The following is a 21,563-nucleotide window of genomic DNA, read 5'->3' on the forward strand; positions in this document are numbered from 1 at the left end:
TGTAGCCGAGCAACAGGCTTCAAGACTCAGGAACACGGCTTAACGAACGACAAATGAAGTGTTATGTCACGTGTCGATAGCTATTACACGCTTCAGCTTGACGAAGAGACTAAAAAGTGAAGTTTTCCTCTCAAAAGGAAGGAGGGTCTGGCGAAGACTGCGGCCGCATGCTTTCATTCTCCACACAGCCCTCTCCTGTAACCTTGAGAGAAGCCTGCGCAGGCCCCCAAGTTCAACGAGTGCATGAGGCATATTTTCGCTGAGCGTGCTCGGACCGCCCCCACTAAAGCCCTCGACCCCACCCCCCACCCCCTCTCCTCACCATACATACAGCTTTTTTTTCTAGCCCCCTCCCGTCCGCCTAAAGAGGAGTCCCTGTAGGCCCTGCCTTTCACAGCGCCTGCAAAGGAAATACATTATGTGTAAAAAGAATTCCATATGGTGTCATATGATCTGTGTAATTCCCTCTCCGTTGATTAAAAAAAGTCACCTTGCAGGCACAATTGAGTCCTTTGTGGACGGTGCTGCAGCCTCCGGTTTGTGGATTTCACTTTTTATTCAGCTCATTCTGTTTGTGCATGAAACTTGCTGCTCGGCAAACGGTCTCCCTCAAACTTCACCCTCGCTGCACTCAACTTAAAACTCCTAGACGAGCAGTTCGACCAGCTCGACTGGAAAACACTGATGAAACCCAGCAAACTTCCTTGTTCCTCGGTAATTACCTGCAACTGAGCTGCAGCCGCTCTCCTGGAGGAGTGGCTGACATCAGCTGTTGCAGTTGACAGCAAAGGCCTGCATTGGCTGCGGGTTTTGGAGTGTGTGGCAGTCCTCCGGGTAGGCTGTTCCAGGTCCTCCCTGCCAAGTTCAAGTGGCTTGGACGGAGCTCTGCACCACAAACGGGAAGTGTCTCTGCGACGCGTTCCAATCTTGCAGGGGCTGTGACTGCACGGCGTTCACGTCAGTGTCAGCGACCAGATAGCGTTCCCTGCGTGCATGTTCAGCAGACCATCAGGAGAAAAGGGAAGAAAAAAAAATGTTGGCAAGGATGCATGTATATATGTAGATGCTTGCCAGGAGGGGATTACAGAGCGTGCTCCAGTGGTGGCTCTTTGATGTTCCTTCCAACTCCCATGATGCAACACTGTGGCGAGTAACGGGAGATTATTTTTATGACCTTTAAACAGTTTGCACACTAAATTTGGTACAATTATTTAAAACAAAATCAAAAAGTTTGAGTTTGTTTTCAATATTAGATTGTTTCCGTCTGCATGATTGGAGAGAGTTGCAGAGAGTGGAAAGATTCAGGAACAGCAACCTTATCGGGGTTCATGTAGTGCAGGAGTGTTCAAACTTTTTGTAAAGATTTGGTGAAGATGTTTGAGGGCAAGCAATTTGGCCAGACATTCTTTGAACTATTTTAACATTAAATTAACATTTAACAAAGATGTATTCGTTTATACGTAGGTCAAATGTTAATACGTTTTTGCTAAAATTATTGTCAATTTGTCAGTTATTCACAATATACCAATTTCAACTTGTCCATGAAGCCATGCCCCTCTCTGTCAACTTTTCTTCTTTATTTACAATAAAAATTTTAGACATTAGTTGCAAAGTGTGCTGCAAAACATCTTATAGAATAATTTAGTAAAGCACTATCAACAAATTGTACACACAAGATTTAGAAAATGCTGCAGGCCGTTAGAAGGCTGAACGTAGTCTGCATTTGGCCCACGGGCCGGACTTTGGAAATGCCTGATGTAATGTGAACCTGTGTGATAGTGTGTCCACTCCAGTAGTCAGGACAGCCATGAAAACACAAACAGGACCACTTTTCTGGAGCATTTTTTAACTTTTCGATGATCCTCTTAGAACCAGAAGTGTCATGTTGGCTGCATTCATACAACTAGTGTTTTAGCTCTCCTGCCGCAGCCTTTAATGTACGTCCTTTCCACCCATAATTGCCTAAAAGGATCTTTTAACATCTTTGGTTTGGTGGAAACAACATGCTCAGATGAGTGGAAATCAGGGATTATTGAAGCTCTGTGGTGAGGAATGAAGGTCCAGTGGTACAACCCTGGGTGCATGAATGTTTGCAGGCCAAGGAAGTGGAGGAAGGAGTGCTGGGAGGCTTATGAGGGCCGGCGGGAGGCATGCAGGGGGAGAAATAACAGCCGCAAAAAGGGGAATTCCTGTTCCCGAGCTGGGAAGTGATGGAAAAAGTGACCGCTCGATCTCGCTCCGTGTCAAAACAGCCGAGCTCCGCCGTCATCTGTGCAAATATTTCAAGAGATTATGGTTCGCGAGCCTCGTGGGAAAGGCAGCGAAGACAACAAGACTTAAAGCAGCTTCCACAGAAAGCCCTTCCTTCTTATCAGAAGCGCGAGCAGGACAAAAATACGAGAGTTTTCAACATACCTGCAAATAGAATCACTGAGGTTTCATAGACACGGGTCTTTGTTCAGCATGCAAACACTTGGCAAAAACCCAGAGGTAAAGTCAAAACAAAGCCCTGTACGTTTTTGACCTATATAGCGTTCATATTTTCTGCACATCTTTGTGTCAAACAGGATCCACATTTTGACAAGACAATTTTTACATTTACATGGTTTTTACTTGATATTTTAAACACATTTGCTTCTTGCTATTTAACCTCCTTTTTATGTTTAACTCTTACAGTAGTGAAGGATATAACAAACTCCCTTCAAACTACTGTAACGCTAACAGTTTATGTAATTACTGAACAAATCTCAAGTGCATAAAATAGCTTCAGAAAACATAATCAGTTGGCTTATGTTACTTATGTAACACCTCACATCTGTAAAATATTGCATATCAGTACAAGCTTCTTTTTCCGCATCACACAACCCATTAGTTTACGTTAATTAAGTAAACACAATAATGCTGTAAAGTGTTGTGATGTTTGGTAAAGCTGCTTTTTTTGCGTCAGAGTCAGTTTACGTTAAGTGCGTCAACACATTGCTACTGTAAAGTGTTGAATATCAGCGCAAAACTGCTTTTCTCCATGTCAGAATCAATTGATGTACGTTATTTACGTCAATACTTTACTACTGTAAAGTAAGGATATTAGCAAAAGTAGCTTTTCTCAAATTAAAGTCCGTTGGAATTACGTTAATTTTATAAATGGTTGAGGAATAACGTTAGTTCAAACAATATCAGCCAGCTCAGTGGCCTTGTGGTACAATGTCCAACCCTGAGACTGAAAGGTTGTGAGTTCAAATCCAGGCTGAGTCACTTCGAAGACCTAATGCCTCCCTGCTTGACACTCTGCATGAAAGGTTTAAGGAGCAAACGTTTTAAGGAGCAAACTAAACCATCTGTGACACAAGTTTTTTTTTTTTTAATATTAACAAAAAAGTGCTAAAAACAGCAAAAAACATTATAAGTAAACGGCATATTTTTGGCCTTATTTTCATAGACATTTTTATGGACTTCTAATTCCAAAACTCTCAAATTATAGAAGGGATAAAAAGTTAGCTTCCAGACAACAATTTTTTTTGCCATTTCATTTAATCCCAGTGCGATGAGATGATGAACTACCGATCCGATGCCTTCTAATTGCAACCAAACACCACTTCTGTGGACTCAGAGCCTTGGCAGTAACATGGTTTATGACTCTCAAACAGCAGAATCTGAAATTAATTTAGCGCCTCTCCTCTTCCCACTGTAAACTGGCGCTGTGCAGCCAAACCACATGTTGTTATTGCTGCAGTGGCAGAGGGGGCTGCCCCAGCAGGCCTGAGTAGCTGAGAACAGATTTGCTGTCGGTTTTTTTGCCAGGAATGTAGAATTAAGTTCTCTCACTCGTTCTGTGTGGCTGAGAACATCTCGCTTAGTGTGCACTTTTTTTCTTCTTAAATCACACACCTGTGGAGCATCAACCATAGGTTTAATTTGCATAAAGATTTTCCTGTTAAACTAAGAAGCTTTGTTGTGAACTTTTCTTGCCTCTTTTGGCCTTCTTGCTGAAGTTGGCTGGGTATCTCTAGATGGTTGGAAGGTCCATCAGGAGTGAAGGAGATCTACTATCTTATATGCAGCTTCTTAAATCAGTTATGTCCCAATCATATTTTAGAAATGCAACCAATTCTGTGTAGGTAAAATATTTTCTGTTCCCCCGCGGGCCTAAAAACGTCCTCCAGTGGTCATGTGCCAGTGGAGGAACCCAGACCCCGCTATCCCCCAATGAACCTTCCTGCCCTCGAGCCTCAATCCCCTCAGATGCTTTGATTTGGGCAAGCTCTGATTTTGGAAGGGAAGGGGGGGTGTCTCTGAAAGCCCTGTCTCCAGGCTCGTTAACAGGAACGGAGGGGTTTTTACTGGCCATACGGCATACACCCAGCTTTTTAAAGCACCAACAGGCTCCTCAGTGGGCCCTCTGCATCGGAGCAGCCTCCACCCCGAAGACCTGAAACATCTTTCCGTCATTACCACGCTTCTAAAAAGGTGGTTCAAAAGGATGTGGACATTAGCCCAAAGGCTCTGCAAGGTTTGCTGGAGTGAATAAAACTTTGGTGCCTATTAAAACAAGGAATTTTAGTTTTTATAGGAATATTTTCATGACAAGTAGATATGAGAACAGTCCATCAGTCAGCCAGACTTTACTAACTGCATTCACACTCACGTTAGCATATTCCCAACCTTTTTTGAAACAGAAAAAAAGAGACTGATACCACTAAAACAAACATTACTGTGACTATGCTACGTAACACACGAACAAAATACTCCCACAGCGCTTCACATCAGCCGTGTTAGCGTATTGACAATACACCCAACTGAACATTCTGACGGTGTGCCGTGTACCTCTGAAAATCACTTTGACATCAGTAAGCACTTTCAGAATGAATCCATATATAAGGTGGTCCAGATTATAAGGTGCCTGGTTGTTTGTTTGTTTTTTAAGTTGTCTTTTAAGTGTACCCTATAGTGCAGAAATACGGGAGACTATGCAAAAAACCCTCATGTGGATCATACCTGCAGGCGCATTGGTGCTTTAGATAAAATGTTGACATACTAAAACAGTAGCAGAGATGAAAGGAGAAGTTATAATTTGCACCTGCTCCTCCACTCTCTACTAGAGGGGCCAACAGAAAGTGGCTCAACATCTCCTGGCATTGCCAGTAGTCTATGTTTATGCTTGTAATGACACATTAAACTCTGTGGTTGATCCTCCCTCTCCTTCCCCAGCCCATGCTCCATTCCAGGGAAGCAGTGCCAACAAAACGCTCTGAATGAGTGCACACTTTGTTTTCTTTTGTCCGTTTTGGGCCAAGATGTGGTCTTGGATGTGGTGGTGTTCTATGATCAGATAATTCCTTCCATGTCCCCCCACTTGAAGGTGTGCGTGGGCGTGTGTGTTTGGTTGCATTTTACTGCCGCTCGCTTGGCACCGCGCTGCGAGTGCAAACAGTGGCGCTGGATGGCAGGGATCCTCTGTGGCCTCTCGCCCAGCTGGAGGGGAGCCATTCCCGCCCTGCAAGGGAACACCCAGTCGCGGCCCGCAGCTCTCGCCAGTGGGAAGTCCTCTTGGCTGAGGCCCGACGCCATAGCAAGCGCCGACAGTCACTGACACATCATTGGCAGAGGCTTTGCACACAACATTGCACAAGCTTTAGAGGCAATTAATTGGCCTTGTCTTTAAAAGAAGTTTCCCAAAGAGAAATGCGTTTCATCTACTCATAACCAGTAAACCCTAATGACCTCCTCCTGCTTTCACTTTCAAACTTCCACAAAACATTTTGGTCCTAATTATTTGATTTTTATTCAAGCCTAAATTTGTTGCATTTGCTCCGAGCTGTAAGGATAGTAGTTAGGTAGTATTGCTAACTGTTCTTTCCTATGTCTTAGTCCCAACTGCCTTTAGGGGTGAATATGGGCTGTCTACGGGCAAAAAATTGACAAAATGCGAATGTGCCCATCGAGCCTAAATGTTCTTGCACATTTTTCTTACTTATGGGCAATTTGGGCATACTTCGGAAGGTTGTAACAAACACTTAAACATCACATAAGGGTAAGTAAGGGTGAAATAGGTGAGACGCCAGCACACCATGCGTAACCACGGAACCACTGTACAAGGGCTGGTGCAGTTTACACGATAAATCCGTGCAGTCTGACTGTTAGAATTTAGGAAATTGGATAATCAGAGTGTAGTTTATGCGAGCATGTTGTAGGCACTTGCGTATTACTTGCATTTCTCTAAGTTAAGTATGCACAAGTATGTGCACCATATTGAGGATTTGGCTGAGCATTAGGGGACCATACAACATCAACATCCATATCTCATAAATGCGTGCAACTTACATTATCCTTATGAATACTTTGCTATACAATTACCACATGTACAACAATCATATGTTTCATTTCCATGCCGCCCCTTGAGGTGTCTGCCTCAAGTCTACAACCTGTCTATGACCTGTCTACGACCCTCTACTTGTCCGGACAATCCAACGACCCGCTGCACTTGTACGGGTCAACCCCCATACAGGTGCATGTTACTAAGGCCCTATTACTGTGGACCAGAGCTTCAACTCATTCTCACTCTATCAGATGTGAGTTACAAATATAGAAGGGTTTTCCCAAACTTTCTTTTTTTGTTTTGGAAGAATTCAATGGTTCTTCAAGCAGGTTCACGCCTGAAATCAGCTGCGTCAGGATTGTAGCTCGTCTGTCCCTGAACTCTGATCTGTGGACCAACTTGCCTCTCTCTGGGGAGAGCGGGGAATTTCCCAGACCCCTAAATACCCCCGCCATCCCTCATCCCCTCTGTCCCCCCTTCCCCCGAGACCAGTCGAGACGTGCATGTTTGAACCCTCTCTCTGTGTTCCTGGCCTCCAATGCCCATTGCCACTCAAGCAGCAGGGGTCCGGGGGCATTTGTCTCATAATTATCCGACTGGATAAGGGGGTTCTGAAGATGAAAGAGGCGAATCACAGAGCTTCTCTGTCAAAGGTCTGTCTGCTTGACTGGGGGGGGGGACATATCTATCTCCCCCGTCCCCTCTCTTTCGCCGAATCCTCTGCCCAACCTTTTCTCCATCTCTCACACACATTCAGACGCCGTCTTTCCCCCATAATCGCCCACAGTGAACGCTCGTGCAAACCCCCCCTCCCTCCTTCTTTACCAGCCACCCCACTGATTCATTCACAACTACAAAACTCCAGGAATACCCCCCACCTTCACATCCTGAAAGACTTCAGACTCACTCCCCCGTCTTTTTTTCTAGCTCCCCCTCACAAACCCCGCCCACCATCAGCTAGTCACCCACCTCACCCATTTTGGCCCCCCCTCATCTGCCTCCTCTTGTTTCCTCCCCACCCTCCCCGCCGCCACCTTTCTTCTTCTTCTCCTCTTAACTACTGGCTAGGAGTTAATGGACTGTTTTGGCCAGTCTCCAGACGGTGAGTGTCACCTCATTAGCCTATAGCAGCTCGCTCCCAGACTGCTTCTTGTGTGTTTTTTCTTCTGTGTGTGCGTGGGAGGAGGACTACAACGACGGAATGTCATTGGTCTGCCCCCCCCTCAACAAACCGTTCAACTATACACCCCTTACCCTCTCTGTGTCTCCTTCCCAGCGCTACAATGAATGAGAAAACACGCATGCATAATTAAATCTATAGTCTCGTCCCTCCTTCCTCCGCAGACGTGCATTTCAAATAAAAAAAGAAATGCTCCTGCTTGGAAGTTTGCCACCATGGTGGGAAAAAAGAAAAAAAAAACACAAGAGATGGGACCAACCCCGCACCACTCTCACATGAACCCCTTCTTTCTTATCCCGACTCGCCGAATGGCAGGGTGGCAACAGCGGGCGAATGTAAATACCACCCGGTCCTGCCAGTCAATTACACCACAAAAAAGCTAATTGTGCGTCGGGGCGCGCACCTCAAAGATGCGAGGCTGCCCCTCGATGGGCCCATTGTTTCAACGCAGATGCAGAAGTTTGGCTTTTTTCTCACACTCCAGACCTGATGCCAGTTAAAGGAGTGAAAGATGAGACCGTGCTGGAGAGGAGCCCCCCCATTCTGTACCAGGACACGCAGTTCTGCACGTCTGAAAATCATCCAAAGTGTGGATATTAGTAGTCAGGGTAGGTTGTAAAAAGTTTTAAATCAGAATCAGTCTTCTGTTACATAATAGGACTTATGTTATTGCATCAATTCCATCTTTTCTTTTTGTACAATTTCTTGTATGCGTCTAAAACTTAACAACCTTTTATATTTTTTAATCCAAACAATAGTTGACTATTAGACGTTTTAGGAGATTAAACACATATTTTATTTAAAAAAAATGGCAAAATATGAAATAAAGTAAAAATATGATTGTAAAAAGTTTTTGTTTAACCAACTTTAACCTTAATTTAAATTGTTATATCAATGTAAGGGATGGAGCAATCACGATTCCGTTCAAACCTCAATTTTTGGGTCGTTATCAGTTTTTGGTTTGATATACGATTTTTGTATTGTAGGGCAGTAAAACGTTCAGAAAAATCTTATTTTTCTAATTTACTAATAATTAAGAAATAATGAAGAAAAACCTTTCAGTAATTGGCTTGTACTAAACCTGGGGTCATGAATGAATATGTACTTTAACGTAAACATACTGTTATGCAGTGGGGACACAACAATTCATGTTTCCCACAATTCAGTTTAGTGGTATAAGATGCAGTTTGAAACCCTAGTTGATGTCCAAATTGCCTAAACGTTTCCCCCTAAAGCCTTAAGTGTGTATTCTTAAGTTGTAAAATATTTACCCCTTCATGCCATATGTTGCTAGTTTGCAACATACCATTTAGCATCACCTCAAATGGAAAAAACAATTAAAAATATGTTTTTTTAAAGAATTGGAAATAAAGTCAGGCAGGAAGAGGTTAATAAAATTTACATAAACTTTTTGAAGCTTAAGAATAGTTATTATGAAAATATATAGACTAATAGATATAATTGGGACTTGTGCTCAAACTGAATTTTAGTTTTAAATAAGTGATAAAAGGCAGAAGGAAAGGCGGAACAGAGTGAGAGCGGGAGGAGGAGCTGCGGCGTGCCGACTGGAAAGCCGCCTGCTCATTTTTCAGCAGACAGATGAGCCTCTGTGTTGCGTTGTGTTGTGGCGTTTGTCTGCCTCAGCTTGGTGACTGCACGGCGCAGCACAGGCCAGCTCGCTGTGGGACGCTGGGTGCGCGCCTCTTATTTGTGCACACGTGTTCGCTGCGTGTGTGTGTGTACATTTAATGCGCAAATGTAGCATGACTTACATGAATGAAAGCTACTTTTTGAGTGACCCCCCCACCACCCCAACACCCCCATGTCCCTTCTTACATTTCTGCACAGTAAACACACGCAATGTGTACATCTGTTCAGAGGTGGGTAAACTTTATCTCACAAATTAAAAGGTGGGGAAGTTTAATTTGGATGGATTAACCCTCATCTGCACCCTTGGTTTTCAGCCTGTGTGTCCCTTTTGTGCTCCGCCAGGTTCTCCCCTCTCCTCTCCCCGGCCGGTGCGGCTAATGATCCGTCAGGCCTTTCAGAGCCTCGTTCAAGGCCCACTCACCATAGAATGCGCTTCCCCTCCCCGTCCAACACTGTTTGGTGACCTCAATGAGGGGGCCTGTTGTCCTGCCGGCTCAGTTAAAACGCTCTCCTCTTTTCACCGCCGTGAGAGTTTACGGAGGAGCGGGCACTGAGGTTTTTTTTTTTTTTTTTTTTTACGGCAAGAAGAAAGAATGCCCGCTCTCCAGCAGCATTAGCATGCAACCATCGCAAACAAACATGCAAAAGTTCAGTGCAGGGATGCACACGCAGAGATACTTTTGCTTGTCATTGTTCCCATCGGGACTCGTGAGTCTCAAAAACTCCCTCTGTACTGTATGTGTATGTGTGTGTGTGCGTGTGTGTCCTCCTATTGAACAAGTGTGTAGTGTCTGTCTCAGAGAAAAGAAGGCAACATTTCATTGTTCCCACAGACGTTTCAACTTTGCCCCTCTCACTTTCACACAGCTTTTTTCACGCTCTCGTCTCGGCCCGTCTGCATGCGTCTCTGCGGTACCTGATCGCCCGTCAAAGGCGGGGTCACCTGATAGGTGAGCTCCCCCGGATTACCAGGCGCTCCTTCGAGCTAAACAGACTTCCCTCCCCTCACTGTTGTTGTTTTTTTATTTTTTATTTTTTTTAGACTATGGGTGTTCTTGCCACTTTTCGTTGTTAAAGATGTACACCAACAGAGACCGTGGATCGATAAGAACTCTTAATTGAACTAAAATAGCATTAAATTATCTTACATTTTGGTAAATTGGTCTTAACTTTTTTCTCGTCAGTGTCTTTTGACTTCTTGTTACAAAAAAAAGAAAAAGCATCTCTAGGTTGTGCTGTGTCATAAAGTTGCAAGCTAACTTCCGCCAGCCAATTAGCTCATTATTGTTGGTGCGCTAATACAAGAAAATCATGGGGAAATGGTTTGAAAATAGGCATTACTCGTGGTGGTAAAAATTGTTAAGCTGAAATCCTTGACACTAGAATCCCAAGCAAACTGTATGGATTTCTGAAAGGCGTTTAAACTTGGCACAATGGGGATCGAATCGAATATGTAGAGAAAGAAAGAGCATATTCCGGCTGTTGGTTTCATTTTTACGTACATATTGTCTTAAATTACATTTTAAGGAATTATCAAAGGGTCTTCAATTTAGGGGCCTTAAATTTAACTTCTGTAAATCAATAGACACCCTGGTGACACCAACTTTTTTGAAATCAGAAACAATAACAACAGTCCCAGCAGCTTTTAAATTGTCTCATTTCACATCTCTGGTACAGCCATCCTTTATAGACGACGACACCCCAAGATGGCGCGCCCCTTGGCGCAGCATTTGCCATAGCCCCTAAATTCTCAGCGTCAGCATCCCCTCCCCCTTCAGCCGGGTCAGGTGGCAGCCCTTTGCAGAATGCCACCCATGACTCCTAATGGGGAGAAAGAGGGGTTCCCATGCCAAAATTTGGGAAATGTGTGTGTGTTGGGGGGGAGTGGTCTACGAGAGGGGGGGCATCACCAGTTGGCAGGCTGGCACACAAAGGCTGGCATGATAAGATCCTCCCTTTTCTGCGGGCAGATTTTCTCGCCCGTATCTTTTGTTTGGCTTGTTTGGGTTGCGGCTCGTCCTGATAAAAGCCACTTTGTTTAGACAACAAAGCGCAAAGGGAGGGAGAAAAGACAGATATAAAGACAAAGAGATAGAATAAGAGTCGGGGGGGAGCATTTAATTTAGGCGACAAATAGAAAGAGAGCACTAACACAGATGGAATCGTTAAAAAAAGAACAGTTTATAGAGAAAAAAAATGAAGAAACTCCAGAAAGGACAGAGAACATACACCGCTGAAAATACCCAAAGAGGCGGGTATGAAAAGACACAATGGAGGAAGGATACTGTTGCAGTCACAGGAACGGCGATAGACAGATAGTGTGGAGAAGAAACGGAGATCGGGCGAAAGGGAGCGGGTTCTGCAGGCGGTTGGACGCCAGCCCGAAGAGTGTGAGGTCATCCGCAAAGCTGTGAATGATAGAAACCAGGAGCACAGGAGGACAAAGTACACACACACACAAACACGCGTGCGTTACATACCACCACATGTACAGCCTTTTGCGCACTGTCAAGAGCTGCATGACCCCACCACACACACAGAAACACAAACATACACACGTCTTTCCAGAGTCTCTGGAAGCAGAGAAAAGCAGGAGAAAGTCTGCTCGGCCACATCAAATATTTACTCAGGAGCAGCTGTATTGTCGAAACATTACGCATCGGAGCCGCTCCGTAATTAGGTCGATCCTTGTTTTTTTTTTCTCTTCTTCCCTCTCTGTGTTTCCTGACTTCTCCTGGAGTCCACCTCTCCTCCCTGCGCTCCCCCTCCCCTCGCCTCCCCGGGCTGCTGAAATGCATCTTGGCTCGGGACCCATGCCTCTGGCAGCCAGAGTGCTATACATGTGCACAGAACCCCGCTCGGCATAAAATGGCTGCCAGACAGGCTTCTCCTCCTGAAATGTCGACAGCGGTATGCATCTGCAGGGCGTGCGTGACGCCCCCGTGCACGTGCGCGCACGTTTTTGTTTTTTTTTTCGTGGAGGGTATCTGTACGTGTCTGCAAGCGTTTGCGGGTTACAAACGTGCGTCGTCAAGGAGGGGAAGGAAAAAAAAAGTTTCCCTAAACTATGCAGCTAATTTAATCCAAACTGTGTGTATGTGCATATGTACCCCCCACCCCCTCCCCTCCTCGATTCAGTGCCAAAAAAAAATGGAAGGGCGAGTGTGTTTTAGTGATTATAAAATCCAGGCAAGCGACACACTGGGGTGTGGAAAAAACCTCACGAGCACTTCGAAAACTTTTCTTGCCGAGCCAGATTTTTGTTGCCATTACCACTAATTGCCCCAGCCGTTACAGTGGTATGATAAGTATCCAACCGGACGAGAAGGTGTAAGAACTCTTGGACAAATCCAAAACACCCACCCCCTCCTTTTTCTCTTTTTCTTATGCTGAGTAACTGCAGATAATCTTATTCCTGCACAGGACTGTTTTTTCCAGTCCTCCATGAACCCGTTTGTTTATTTAAACAAGTGGCAGGGACGGAGGGTGCCAAGAAATGTTGTTTTTGGAAAAGGGCCTGGTGTGTACGTGCGTGTTTATGCATGTGTGTGTGTGTGTGGCGTCTGGCCCTGCGATCCAGCCCTGCCAAGCTCCCAGGGCAAAGCCGAGCCTCCTCGACCGCAACTGTTTATTTACAGGTTACACTGGTGTTTATTTGAAGAGTATCAGATTGGCTGGGCTTCTGCTTGGGACACCTTATAGACACAGACACCGGGACTGCTGCTCAGAACGTCATTCTGCTCGCCCATTTCAGATTTTACAATTGCTGTTTTATGTCGTACTTCTCAGATTAGGGAGAGACTTGTTAAAGTTTTATTTTGGCGAGTTAAATAGTAGAGGGATGGGCCTAAGGCTGGCTGTGGATTGAGTTAGTGTGTCATCACCTGGCTACAACCATTTTAGTCACCATTCTTTTACGGCATGGACGCCACCATGTTGGAACCAGACAACGTTAGTAAGCAGTGATTTGTCTTAGTCATCATTTCTATGGCAACCACACAATCAGGACTGAGCTTGTTGGGAGTCCACATGCCTGCCACTTGAAATCAGACTCAGTTTTATTGAGGTATCTGATTGGTCAGTTTATATAAAAAAATATCACATATAAAAAAAATATTCTGACAAATAGAATGCCTGAGTAATAGCTGTTTATTTCTCAATAAAAGTCTATGGGATTTTGGTTTCTTGGAGCGCTTCCTGTTTGGCATGCGAGGAGGGAGGGGTCACTCAGTCCAGTTCTCACATACAGTCAAAAAGGTCAGAGGTAAAATGTAATGCAGTAAGGGGAGGTGTTTCCAGCGCCGGCGCAGACCCGGCAGATGTGCCATATGCTTGCATCCCACCTTGAGTCGTCCAGGTGGTCTCTGCTGGTGCTACAGTGGGGCCTCATGCTGGAAGATGCTGCCTGGGATCCCTAATTGCGACGACCATCTGCTCTTTTTTTTATCTGCTCTCCAAGAGGTTGATGGGAAAAGAAAAAAGAGAAACAAAAAAACAAAAGCATTAAACTTTGATCCGACCTAACTCAACCAGAGCGCCTCTCTCACGTTCTCACAGCTTTTTTTTTTCTTTTTTTCTCCCTGCGCTTTTAGCGTTTACCTCCAACCCCCCTCCATCCGCCCTTCCACCTCCCATCCGTCTGAGTCTGCGCCTCTCTCAGCGGCTCCTGGGGAGCAGGCATGAAGTTGGCAGTCATAACGAGACTGACAGATGACTCTGAAAAGTGGGAAGGAGGGTGGGCGCCGCGCCGAACTCCTTTATGGACATGTGCTGTGGCGAATCCATGCAAACCTTCACTAGCTCACACAGGCGTCTTCAGGCAGTGTGTTTCTATTTATTCATGCAAAAGCCAAGCATAAGTCAGAAATGTTTCCATTTTCACTACATGAATATCAAAGGGAAATCTTGAATAATGGGGCTTAAAACTTTATAAGGAATTGCACTTCTGTGCTTTTATAACAGAAACATTTTTTTGTTTTATTAAAGTGTGTAGTTTAAGGGTTTCAATCTTAAGAAGTTCTTGATAAAAATATGTTTTAATCCCTTCCTTTTGGCGTCATGTAATTTAATTTTTTTTTTCCTGCTCAACGTATGGTCATTTCCCCCCTCCCCGCTTTGTCTTTGTTGAGCTTTAGCCAAGAACATTCTGTTTTTGCAGTGCTGTTTAATAGTCAAATTTAGGAGTTGGGGAACAAGACAGAGCTGGAGAGCGACACAGAGAAGAAGCAAGACAGGAATAAATCTTTCACACACACACACATTGCCTCCCCCTTTCTTTTTCCTTTTCGCTTATGAAAGCTGCGGCAGGAAAAAGTGTGTTGTTGTACGGCGGGGGTATCTAAGTTCACCGTCTCTCCGGCTTCTTGCCTCTCATGCTCAGGCTGTCACATGTTCAAGGTGTAGATGATAATCTCCCTTCTGGTTCTCATTGCGCCCCCTTTTTCTCCTCTCAGGGGCATGTGTGGTCCCCCAAAGTCATTACATGGGGTGCGCTATTAACCACCCTCTCTCTCCTTCTCCACGTAGGCCATTCCTTTTTCAAAAGCACAGATTGCGATCGGACAGTGATTTATGCAGGGCTAATTTTGACGTTTCACAACTTTAGCGCGCTGCGCAACTTCACAGGAAAAAAGAGGGGCCCCCCCGGTGCCTGTCAGTGATCAGCATTCCCGTCCTTAGCGAGGTACGGCGGTGTCAGTCTGGCCGCCTCCACCGCCGCGCTGAAGCCGGTGGAAAGAATTCCACTCATGTTTCCTCGTGTTCCCCTCCCGCCTGTCCTCTTTCCCTTCTCCCCCTCCATGTTTTGTTCTGTGCTTGTACCTTGCACAGCGGGACCCACCCCCCCCCCATTATAAAAATTACAGAGGTCTGCCGGTAAAAACTTTTAGATAGTCCCACGTCAAAGATCTGAACTCCCCCCTTAAAAAATGATAGCACAGTTCAAACAAGGCTGTCTTGTTTGATCTACTGCTGGAGGAGGGGGGTCATAAGATAACAGCAGACTTTATAAAAGGCCCCCCCTTTTCTGCCCGTATCTTTTACATTATTTCCTAATTTTCAGTGTACAAATGAGACTTAAGAAAACTGTTGAATCACGATGGTATGTCCCTATACTTACTGACCCCCCCTCCTTTTTTGTGTGTGTTCACAGACTCGCAGCAGTCAGGAAGTCCAAGTAACAATGAGCCAGGCAAAAACCCTCTTCCAGGTATGTACAGTGGCAGTTCCCTCCCGTCATCACTCTCATGCTGCCGGCCCACCCCGTGGGGGCTGATGGGACATCACGCTTAGGTCAAATCGCAGACAGACACCCGAGAGGGGGGCTTTTGATGTCAAATCTACTGCCCATGAGGTTTTTTTTGTTGACCCTGTAACATCTGAGATGACACCGACAACACTTAAATAACTTACGCTCTTTGACATACTCCAACTCTAAATCTTTGCACATGATCAACGGGAATCTGCTTATTCTAATGTGGAGAAAAGCAGATTTTCATATATACACAATGCTAGCTGAAGTGTTGCAACATAAAGCGTTGTTTTCTCCGCAACAGAATCCACTGGAGTTTTGCATAAATTGTTAGAGTTTCAGTAGTTAAGATAACGTCATCACCGAAGCTAAAGTTCTGGTGTTAAAGGGTTTACTAGGACTGTAATGATTATCCGAATACTCTGATTTATGCGATCTGTTCCAGAAAAATTGTTACATCCAAGATGACTGATTTAGAAATAAATAAATATATGTTTTAAATGTACATTTTTATATACTTTTACATACTGTTTTGTGTGATTTCATATTGTAATTATTGACAGATAATAAGTGGTCTGCAAATTTAATTGTGATTGATTACAATTAATTTTTTCCCAGTTTTGCAATTAATTAATACAATTTTTTAAATCAATCAATCAATTTTCAAACAAAGATTTTTATAAACGTGTATAGTTAAAATTCACCTAAGGGAATATAATTATCGGTCTAAAATGCAGAATATTGTTGGATTTTAAGCTATAAACTAAGCTAAACTTTAGCTCTAGTTGCCACAAGGAAGTACATTTTCAAAATAAAGTGTTGATAAAGGTTGTCATTTCAAAATAAAACTATGGAGAGTTTTTCATAGATATAATAAAATGAGACCCAAATTTAATTTACTGAAATAAGTTGAAAAAACGATTTGTTTTTAAATATAGTCAACAATTCAAATACAAAAACATAATGAATGTGGAATTACAAATATTACAAAAATATTGTGATCAATTGTTTAATGTTCACGTGACTGTCTGCTAGCATAGCGTAGAAGCCGTGCAAAATGTCCATCTAAAGTGTGAGAGTTTTTGTATTTCCTCTACTTTTCCTCTCACATGATTCGTTAAACATCTCGACACATGGTACACAAATTGATACAACCGATGGGTACAATATAGACATTTATTTTTCATTTGGTATTAAAAAATAGAAATAAATATGCCCTTTAACAAACAAACCCTTTTTTCTTACTGGTACTTTTTATTTGACTCAACAAGAACAAAATATCTCTGACGCAAAATATTCAAACATATTTAGAAATATTTATGTATTCTGGCGAGAAAATAAAAAAGGGTTATCATATGTTTAGTGGAACACATCTCTCACAGTGGTTCACTCAATTGCAATTGACCCGATGCCTTTTTGTTTGCTCCACCTGTACATAAAAAAAACAAAGACAGTAGAGACACAACAGGAAGAGAAAGGTTTACCAGAAACCAATTATTTACTTCCCGATTGATTTTATACCTTTTTACCAACATAATCTTGTTCATATCTGTGGTTTTCAATCAATACTGCTGTTACTCTCAGTAATAGATCATTTTTTAAATACATATCTGTATATTTTACATCCCTAATATGAAAAAAATCAATTAATGAAACATGTCTGTTGGAAACAGTTCTCGATCCTCTTGTTGTTTATCTACTAGAAATTGTAGTCGCCAAACTATGAGGATGTAGAAACTGCGGAGAACATTTTAAGAATTCTGTATATGTTCTAAAATGACAACAATGATGTTTTGTTTGCTGCTGAAGTTAACCAGGAAGTTGACAGAAACACCTTTGAATGTGACATTGTTTAAATATTATTTCTTTTTATCTGTTATGTTTTGTTGATTCTGATTTTCTCTTAAAAAGTATAAATGATGGCGTTTAAATACATATGATTTTCATACATTCAGAAAACAGACATACATATAGCAACCATTTAAACAATTTATGATAAATAGTTAAAACTGTTGTTAATTTGCCACCCAAATAACGATCCTCAGCCCTAACTTTTACTGATTTCGTGAAGAAATTGGGTTTATGTGCATATATGATGATAGGAACTTTAGTTGATCTTGACTTTCGAAAAATGAGCTGATCTGAGCCGCTGTGTCGTCACAAAACTGGAAAAAAAGTCGTTTTAGAAATATGATTAGCCCTCTACCTCCAGAGCAGGTTCTACAGAGGCCGCTGCCAAGGAAAACATGTCAGCGGGCCAGCGACCCGGGCTCTGGAGGCCCCTCCGCGGTGACACGGCTCCTTGAAAATGCTGTTGGCGCAGGAGGAGCCAGGGAGATACCTGTCTATCCCTTTCTCCTGGCTGGGGCTGTGTGCTCTCAGCTGGGTATCAAAGCTGAGCTAAAAATCATCTGGGTGCCAATAATGCGTCTGGCATTTTAGTTGACTGACAGCCCCCCCTTCCAATCCCGATTAGTGTTGTTAAATCACACAAACCTGAGAAATGCTGCCTGATGCTGCATGAGTCCGTGTGTGTCGTAATGTAAGAAAAAGTTTAGCTACCTTTTCTGAGAGAGTTTTACTACTTTACTTGTGTTTATGACTGTGTCGAGATGACAAATTCTGAAGGTTTACTTTCGCTATTTTAAATAAAAAAAGCTGTGCCAGCAAGGACTTGGCTGGGGCTCATTATGTGTGTTACCCTGAAGCACTAGCACACTCGTCAATCTCGCCTCTTCTTCCTTTTCTTTGCACACCTGTCCAGGTGATTTTTTTTTTTTACAAATTCTTGTGACATATACAAAGAAAATTAAGCTTAAAATTACATTTTTGAGTATTCATTTATTCAAATCACAGTGAATCAGGAGCAGATGAAAAAAAAGCAGTTTGAAAAAGATCGTATTTGTGACTTCAAAAATGAGCGTCAAGTTCCCTGCTTTGAGTTCTAAGAAATGGAGAGGGGAAGGGGGGTGGGATTGCTCCTCCCCAAAGGTCCCGCACACAATTCAGAGACAAATTTCTAGTGAACTTCTGCTGTGAAACTGTCTTAGAAAATTATAGTTTCATTTTTTTTTTTTTAAACCAGACTGCAACTTAATTGCAAAAGTGGTTTTGAAAAAGCAGAGTTGATCATGTTATCATAATATTCATATTAATGACATATTTACACAAGATTAATCTGACACACATAAGAAAAAATATTGACTCAAAACTAATAGATTTATTGTATATAAAACAAAAGTGATCTAAATCATCTTGTACTACTTTCGAGCATTTTAAATCCATGGAAAGTCTGCTGATTGTCTTAAACAAACAGGAAAAATTGATAGGATCTGTGCTAGTTTATCTCTATTACATAATGTAATAACAAGCACTGAACCAACTTCGTGTCATAGTGAAGCTCCGAGCATTATCGCTGCATCAAATGTCTTTAGCTAACAACCATTAACAGCACAATTGCTTCTGTGTCTGCAGTTTACTTGGAAGACAGTTTCATCAAATCAGGAGTCTTCAGTGTTGCCGAGTTGGTGCGAGTGTCCAGAAGTGAGTATGCCTGTCGTGTATCGCACTTTTACACCCGTGCACCACATGTTTTTTTGGGGAGAATCTGGAGCGTCTTTGTGCTGCTGGAGTAACAGGTGCAGCAGGGGGGGGAAACTGTGTGTGTGTGGAGACTCACATGAAATTTCCACGTCTTTACATATAAACACGGTCAGCTGACCTCAATTAGGAAAAAACGCCAAAAAAATAAAAAAAGCTGCTTCATCTTTAAGCAGCGTATAAAAACCCTGTTTTGACTTGTAATCTGTGTGCAAACTTCAGCCCCCGCCGCACAGCTGTGGTGCGGTAAATCCCGTTTGGCCAGTTTGCAGTAAGATAACACAGCCAGCGCGCAGCTGTCCGCGTGAGCCGGCGCTCATCTGTAGAGACTTGTCTTCTCCCCCTTGCAAAGCCGTTGACGGTTGTTCCCCCAGGACTCCTCGCATGGCCCCGGGCACGTCAAGGCACCGTTCACCTGTGTTGCCCTCGCGCCGAGGCTGCAACTGCAGTGAACGTGCCCGAGGAGCACAAAGAGTCCAGTCAACCACACACACACTAACACACTCAGCCCCCACCCCTGAAACCCTCGACAGCCTGCGGTTGAAAGGAGCATACCGATGCTGTGTTGGCTGTGTGTCGCAGCATGCTCCAGCCAGTTTCCCTCTAATAGTTCCACTCACAGGGGCGTGTTATTGCTGTCCGGACCCAGTTAATCCAGCACACCAGAATCTTTTCTAAAGTGTCAGAAATAATGGAGGAATTTTGCCAATTTAGTCACTTTTTTGACTTTTTATATACACTTAGCTAAGTGTCTGGAGCATAGGAGCCACATGTGACCCGTTGACATATCCTTTAAGGCACTCTGGCTGAAGAAAAATGACATGTTTATATTATAAAATATATAATACAAAACAACTTTGAAGCACAGAACGTGTCACTGCTCCAAGGTTCTGACTACAGTACCCTCAACAATTCACCAAGCGGTGCAGCTTTTTGACAAACTCTCAGTGTGCTGTGGTGCTAATCAATTTCAAATCACCTTGTCACCATTTTAAATCTATACATATCGTGATATATCACAGAATTAGTTATTCCCTATGCTGGGCGGACCACAATCTCTCTACTTCAAATTGATCCATGTAGATTTTCGTTTCTCCTCGTCCGATCTGACATCTGGCTCAAAACTGTACGGCTTCAATATTAATAAGAGTCTGTAAGCTAGCAGGAGAGCTATCAGTTATGGGTGACGGGAAGGAGTGCCGGGGTTGCTCTGCTATAGTGGTCCGGACCACAACTCAGAGGCGAATTTCTAATGAATTCCTGCTGCTCTGTAGAAACTGTGTCCTAGAATCCACAGATTATTTTGATTATGGCTAAAAACAACATCATCATAATTAAAAGACCACAAGGAATGCTTTTACAATAGATAAAAAGATGATCAGAGTGGGTCATTAAGATGGACTGTATATTACTTAACAACATTTAAGGATTTTTAGAGTTCCGTATCGTCCAAAAAATAAGGTGAGGGTCATGTAGTTAGATCTGTTTTAATTTTAGTTTCTTAGATTTACACATTTGTGCACCAACAACAATACAATAAACTGTACCTATCTGCATTTGCTTCATTGAGATGATCCCATGTGGTACAGCTGTCTTTTATTTTGAAAGGAAGTCACTTTGTCAACATATTTTAAAGAAATTTTTCACTTTATGCTTATGTTTTTTTTACAAAATAACATTGTTTATTTATAGTTATCATAATAATAACAACACTACTAATTTGTGTATTTTTTTTTTTAAAGTGTGTCTCCTTTTGGTGAGATTTTGACCTGATTGGCTCTTTAAGTGTTGAAGGTTGCAGACCCCTAGTTTAGCCACAAATGTAACATTTACTCTCTTTTACTTTAACTTTTTGCATAAAATTGTTTTTGTAATGAAGGCATTTATTCTCCTGAAGCAACTCAAAGAAATGGATCACATGTTGGACAAATACAGAATGTCACACAGTCCTTAATGGTGACCTTTTCATTAAATCCCTGCATTCCCCCTTTAAAAAAACAAAAACCAAAAAAAAAAACTGTCACTTTGACATAAATCTCCAGTTACGTGCTCCGAAAGACATAACGTCTTGTTTCAGAGCTCAGAGACTAAATATCTCTTGAAATAATTTTTTTCTATTTAATTTGTTCCCGGTCCAGATGGCCTCAGAGCTGCCATGTTTGCTCTCGTGTGACAGAGGCCGGTTTCGCTAAAGCCGACTGAAGTCGAGCTGGAATTTTAAAAAGGTCGCCTGCGCGCGCACAGGAATTGTCACTCACTCAGCCGGTCGCTCCCTGGGAAGACATCCGAGCAGCCGCTCATCCATCATCGCTCCGCTTTCCCAACTCTCCGAGCTGTTGAGACATTCTTTGAAGTCCATCAAAGGGAGTTCAAGGCCGACGCGGCGGCCCTGGCGTTTCCACGAAGCCGCTTATTAATGCAACAGGAGCCGCCACTTTGGGATGTTTTGTCAACAAAGCTCGTGGAAGCACACACGACGTGAGAAGTTACAGCTCCAAACTTTTGTCACAATAAATAAAAACGTTGATTATTTTAGGTGAAAATCTCAAAGCCAGTGTTATTAAATTAGC

At 43.1% G+C, this 21,563-nt stretch overlaps 1 protein-coding gene across 4 annotated transcripts in view; it reads left to right on the plus strand.

Moving 5' to 3' along the window:
- LOC112155958 (nuclear factor 1 B-type) overlaps nucleotides 1-21,563 on the plus strand; it is a 63,725-nt gene that overhangs the window by 22,946 nt on the left and 19,216 nt on the right. For all 4 annotated transcript variants that reach the window (XM_024288046.2, XM_024288047.2, XM_024288048.2 and 1 more), the window contains exons 3-4: nucleotides 15,295-15,351; nucleotides 18,868-18,936. In XM_024288046.2, the coding sequence (XP_024143814.1) occupies nucleotides 15,295-15,351; nucleotides 18,868-18,936 (126 nt within the window). The remainder of the gene's footprint in view (nucleotides 1-15,294; nucleotides 15,352-18,867; nucleotides 18,937-21,563) is intronic.

Source organism: Oryzias melastigma, linkage group LG18 (assembly GCF_002922805.2).
Source record: "Oryzias melastigma strain HK-1 linkage group LG18, ASM292280v2, whole genome shotgun sequence".
Lineage (NCBI taxonomy): Eukaryota > Metazoa > Chordata > Actinopteri > Beloniformes > Adrianichthyidae > Oryzias > Oryzias melastigma.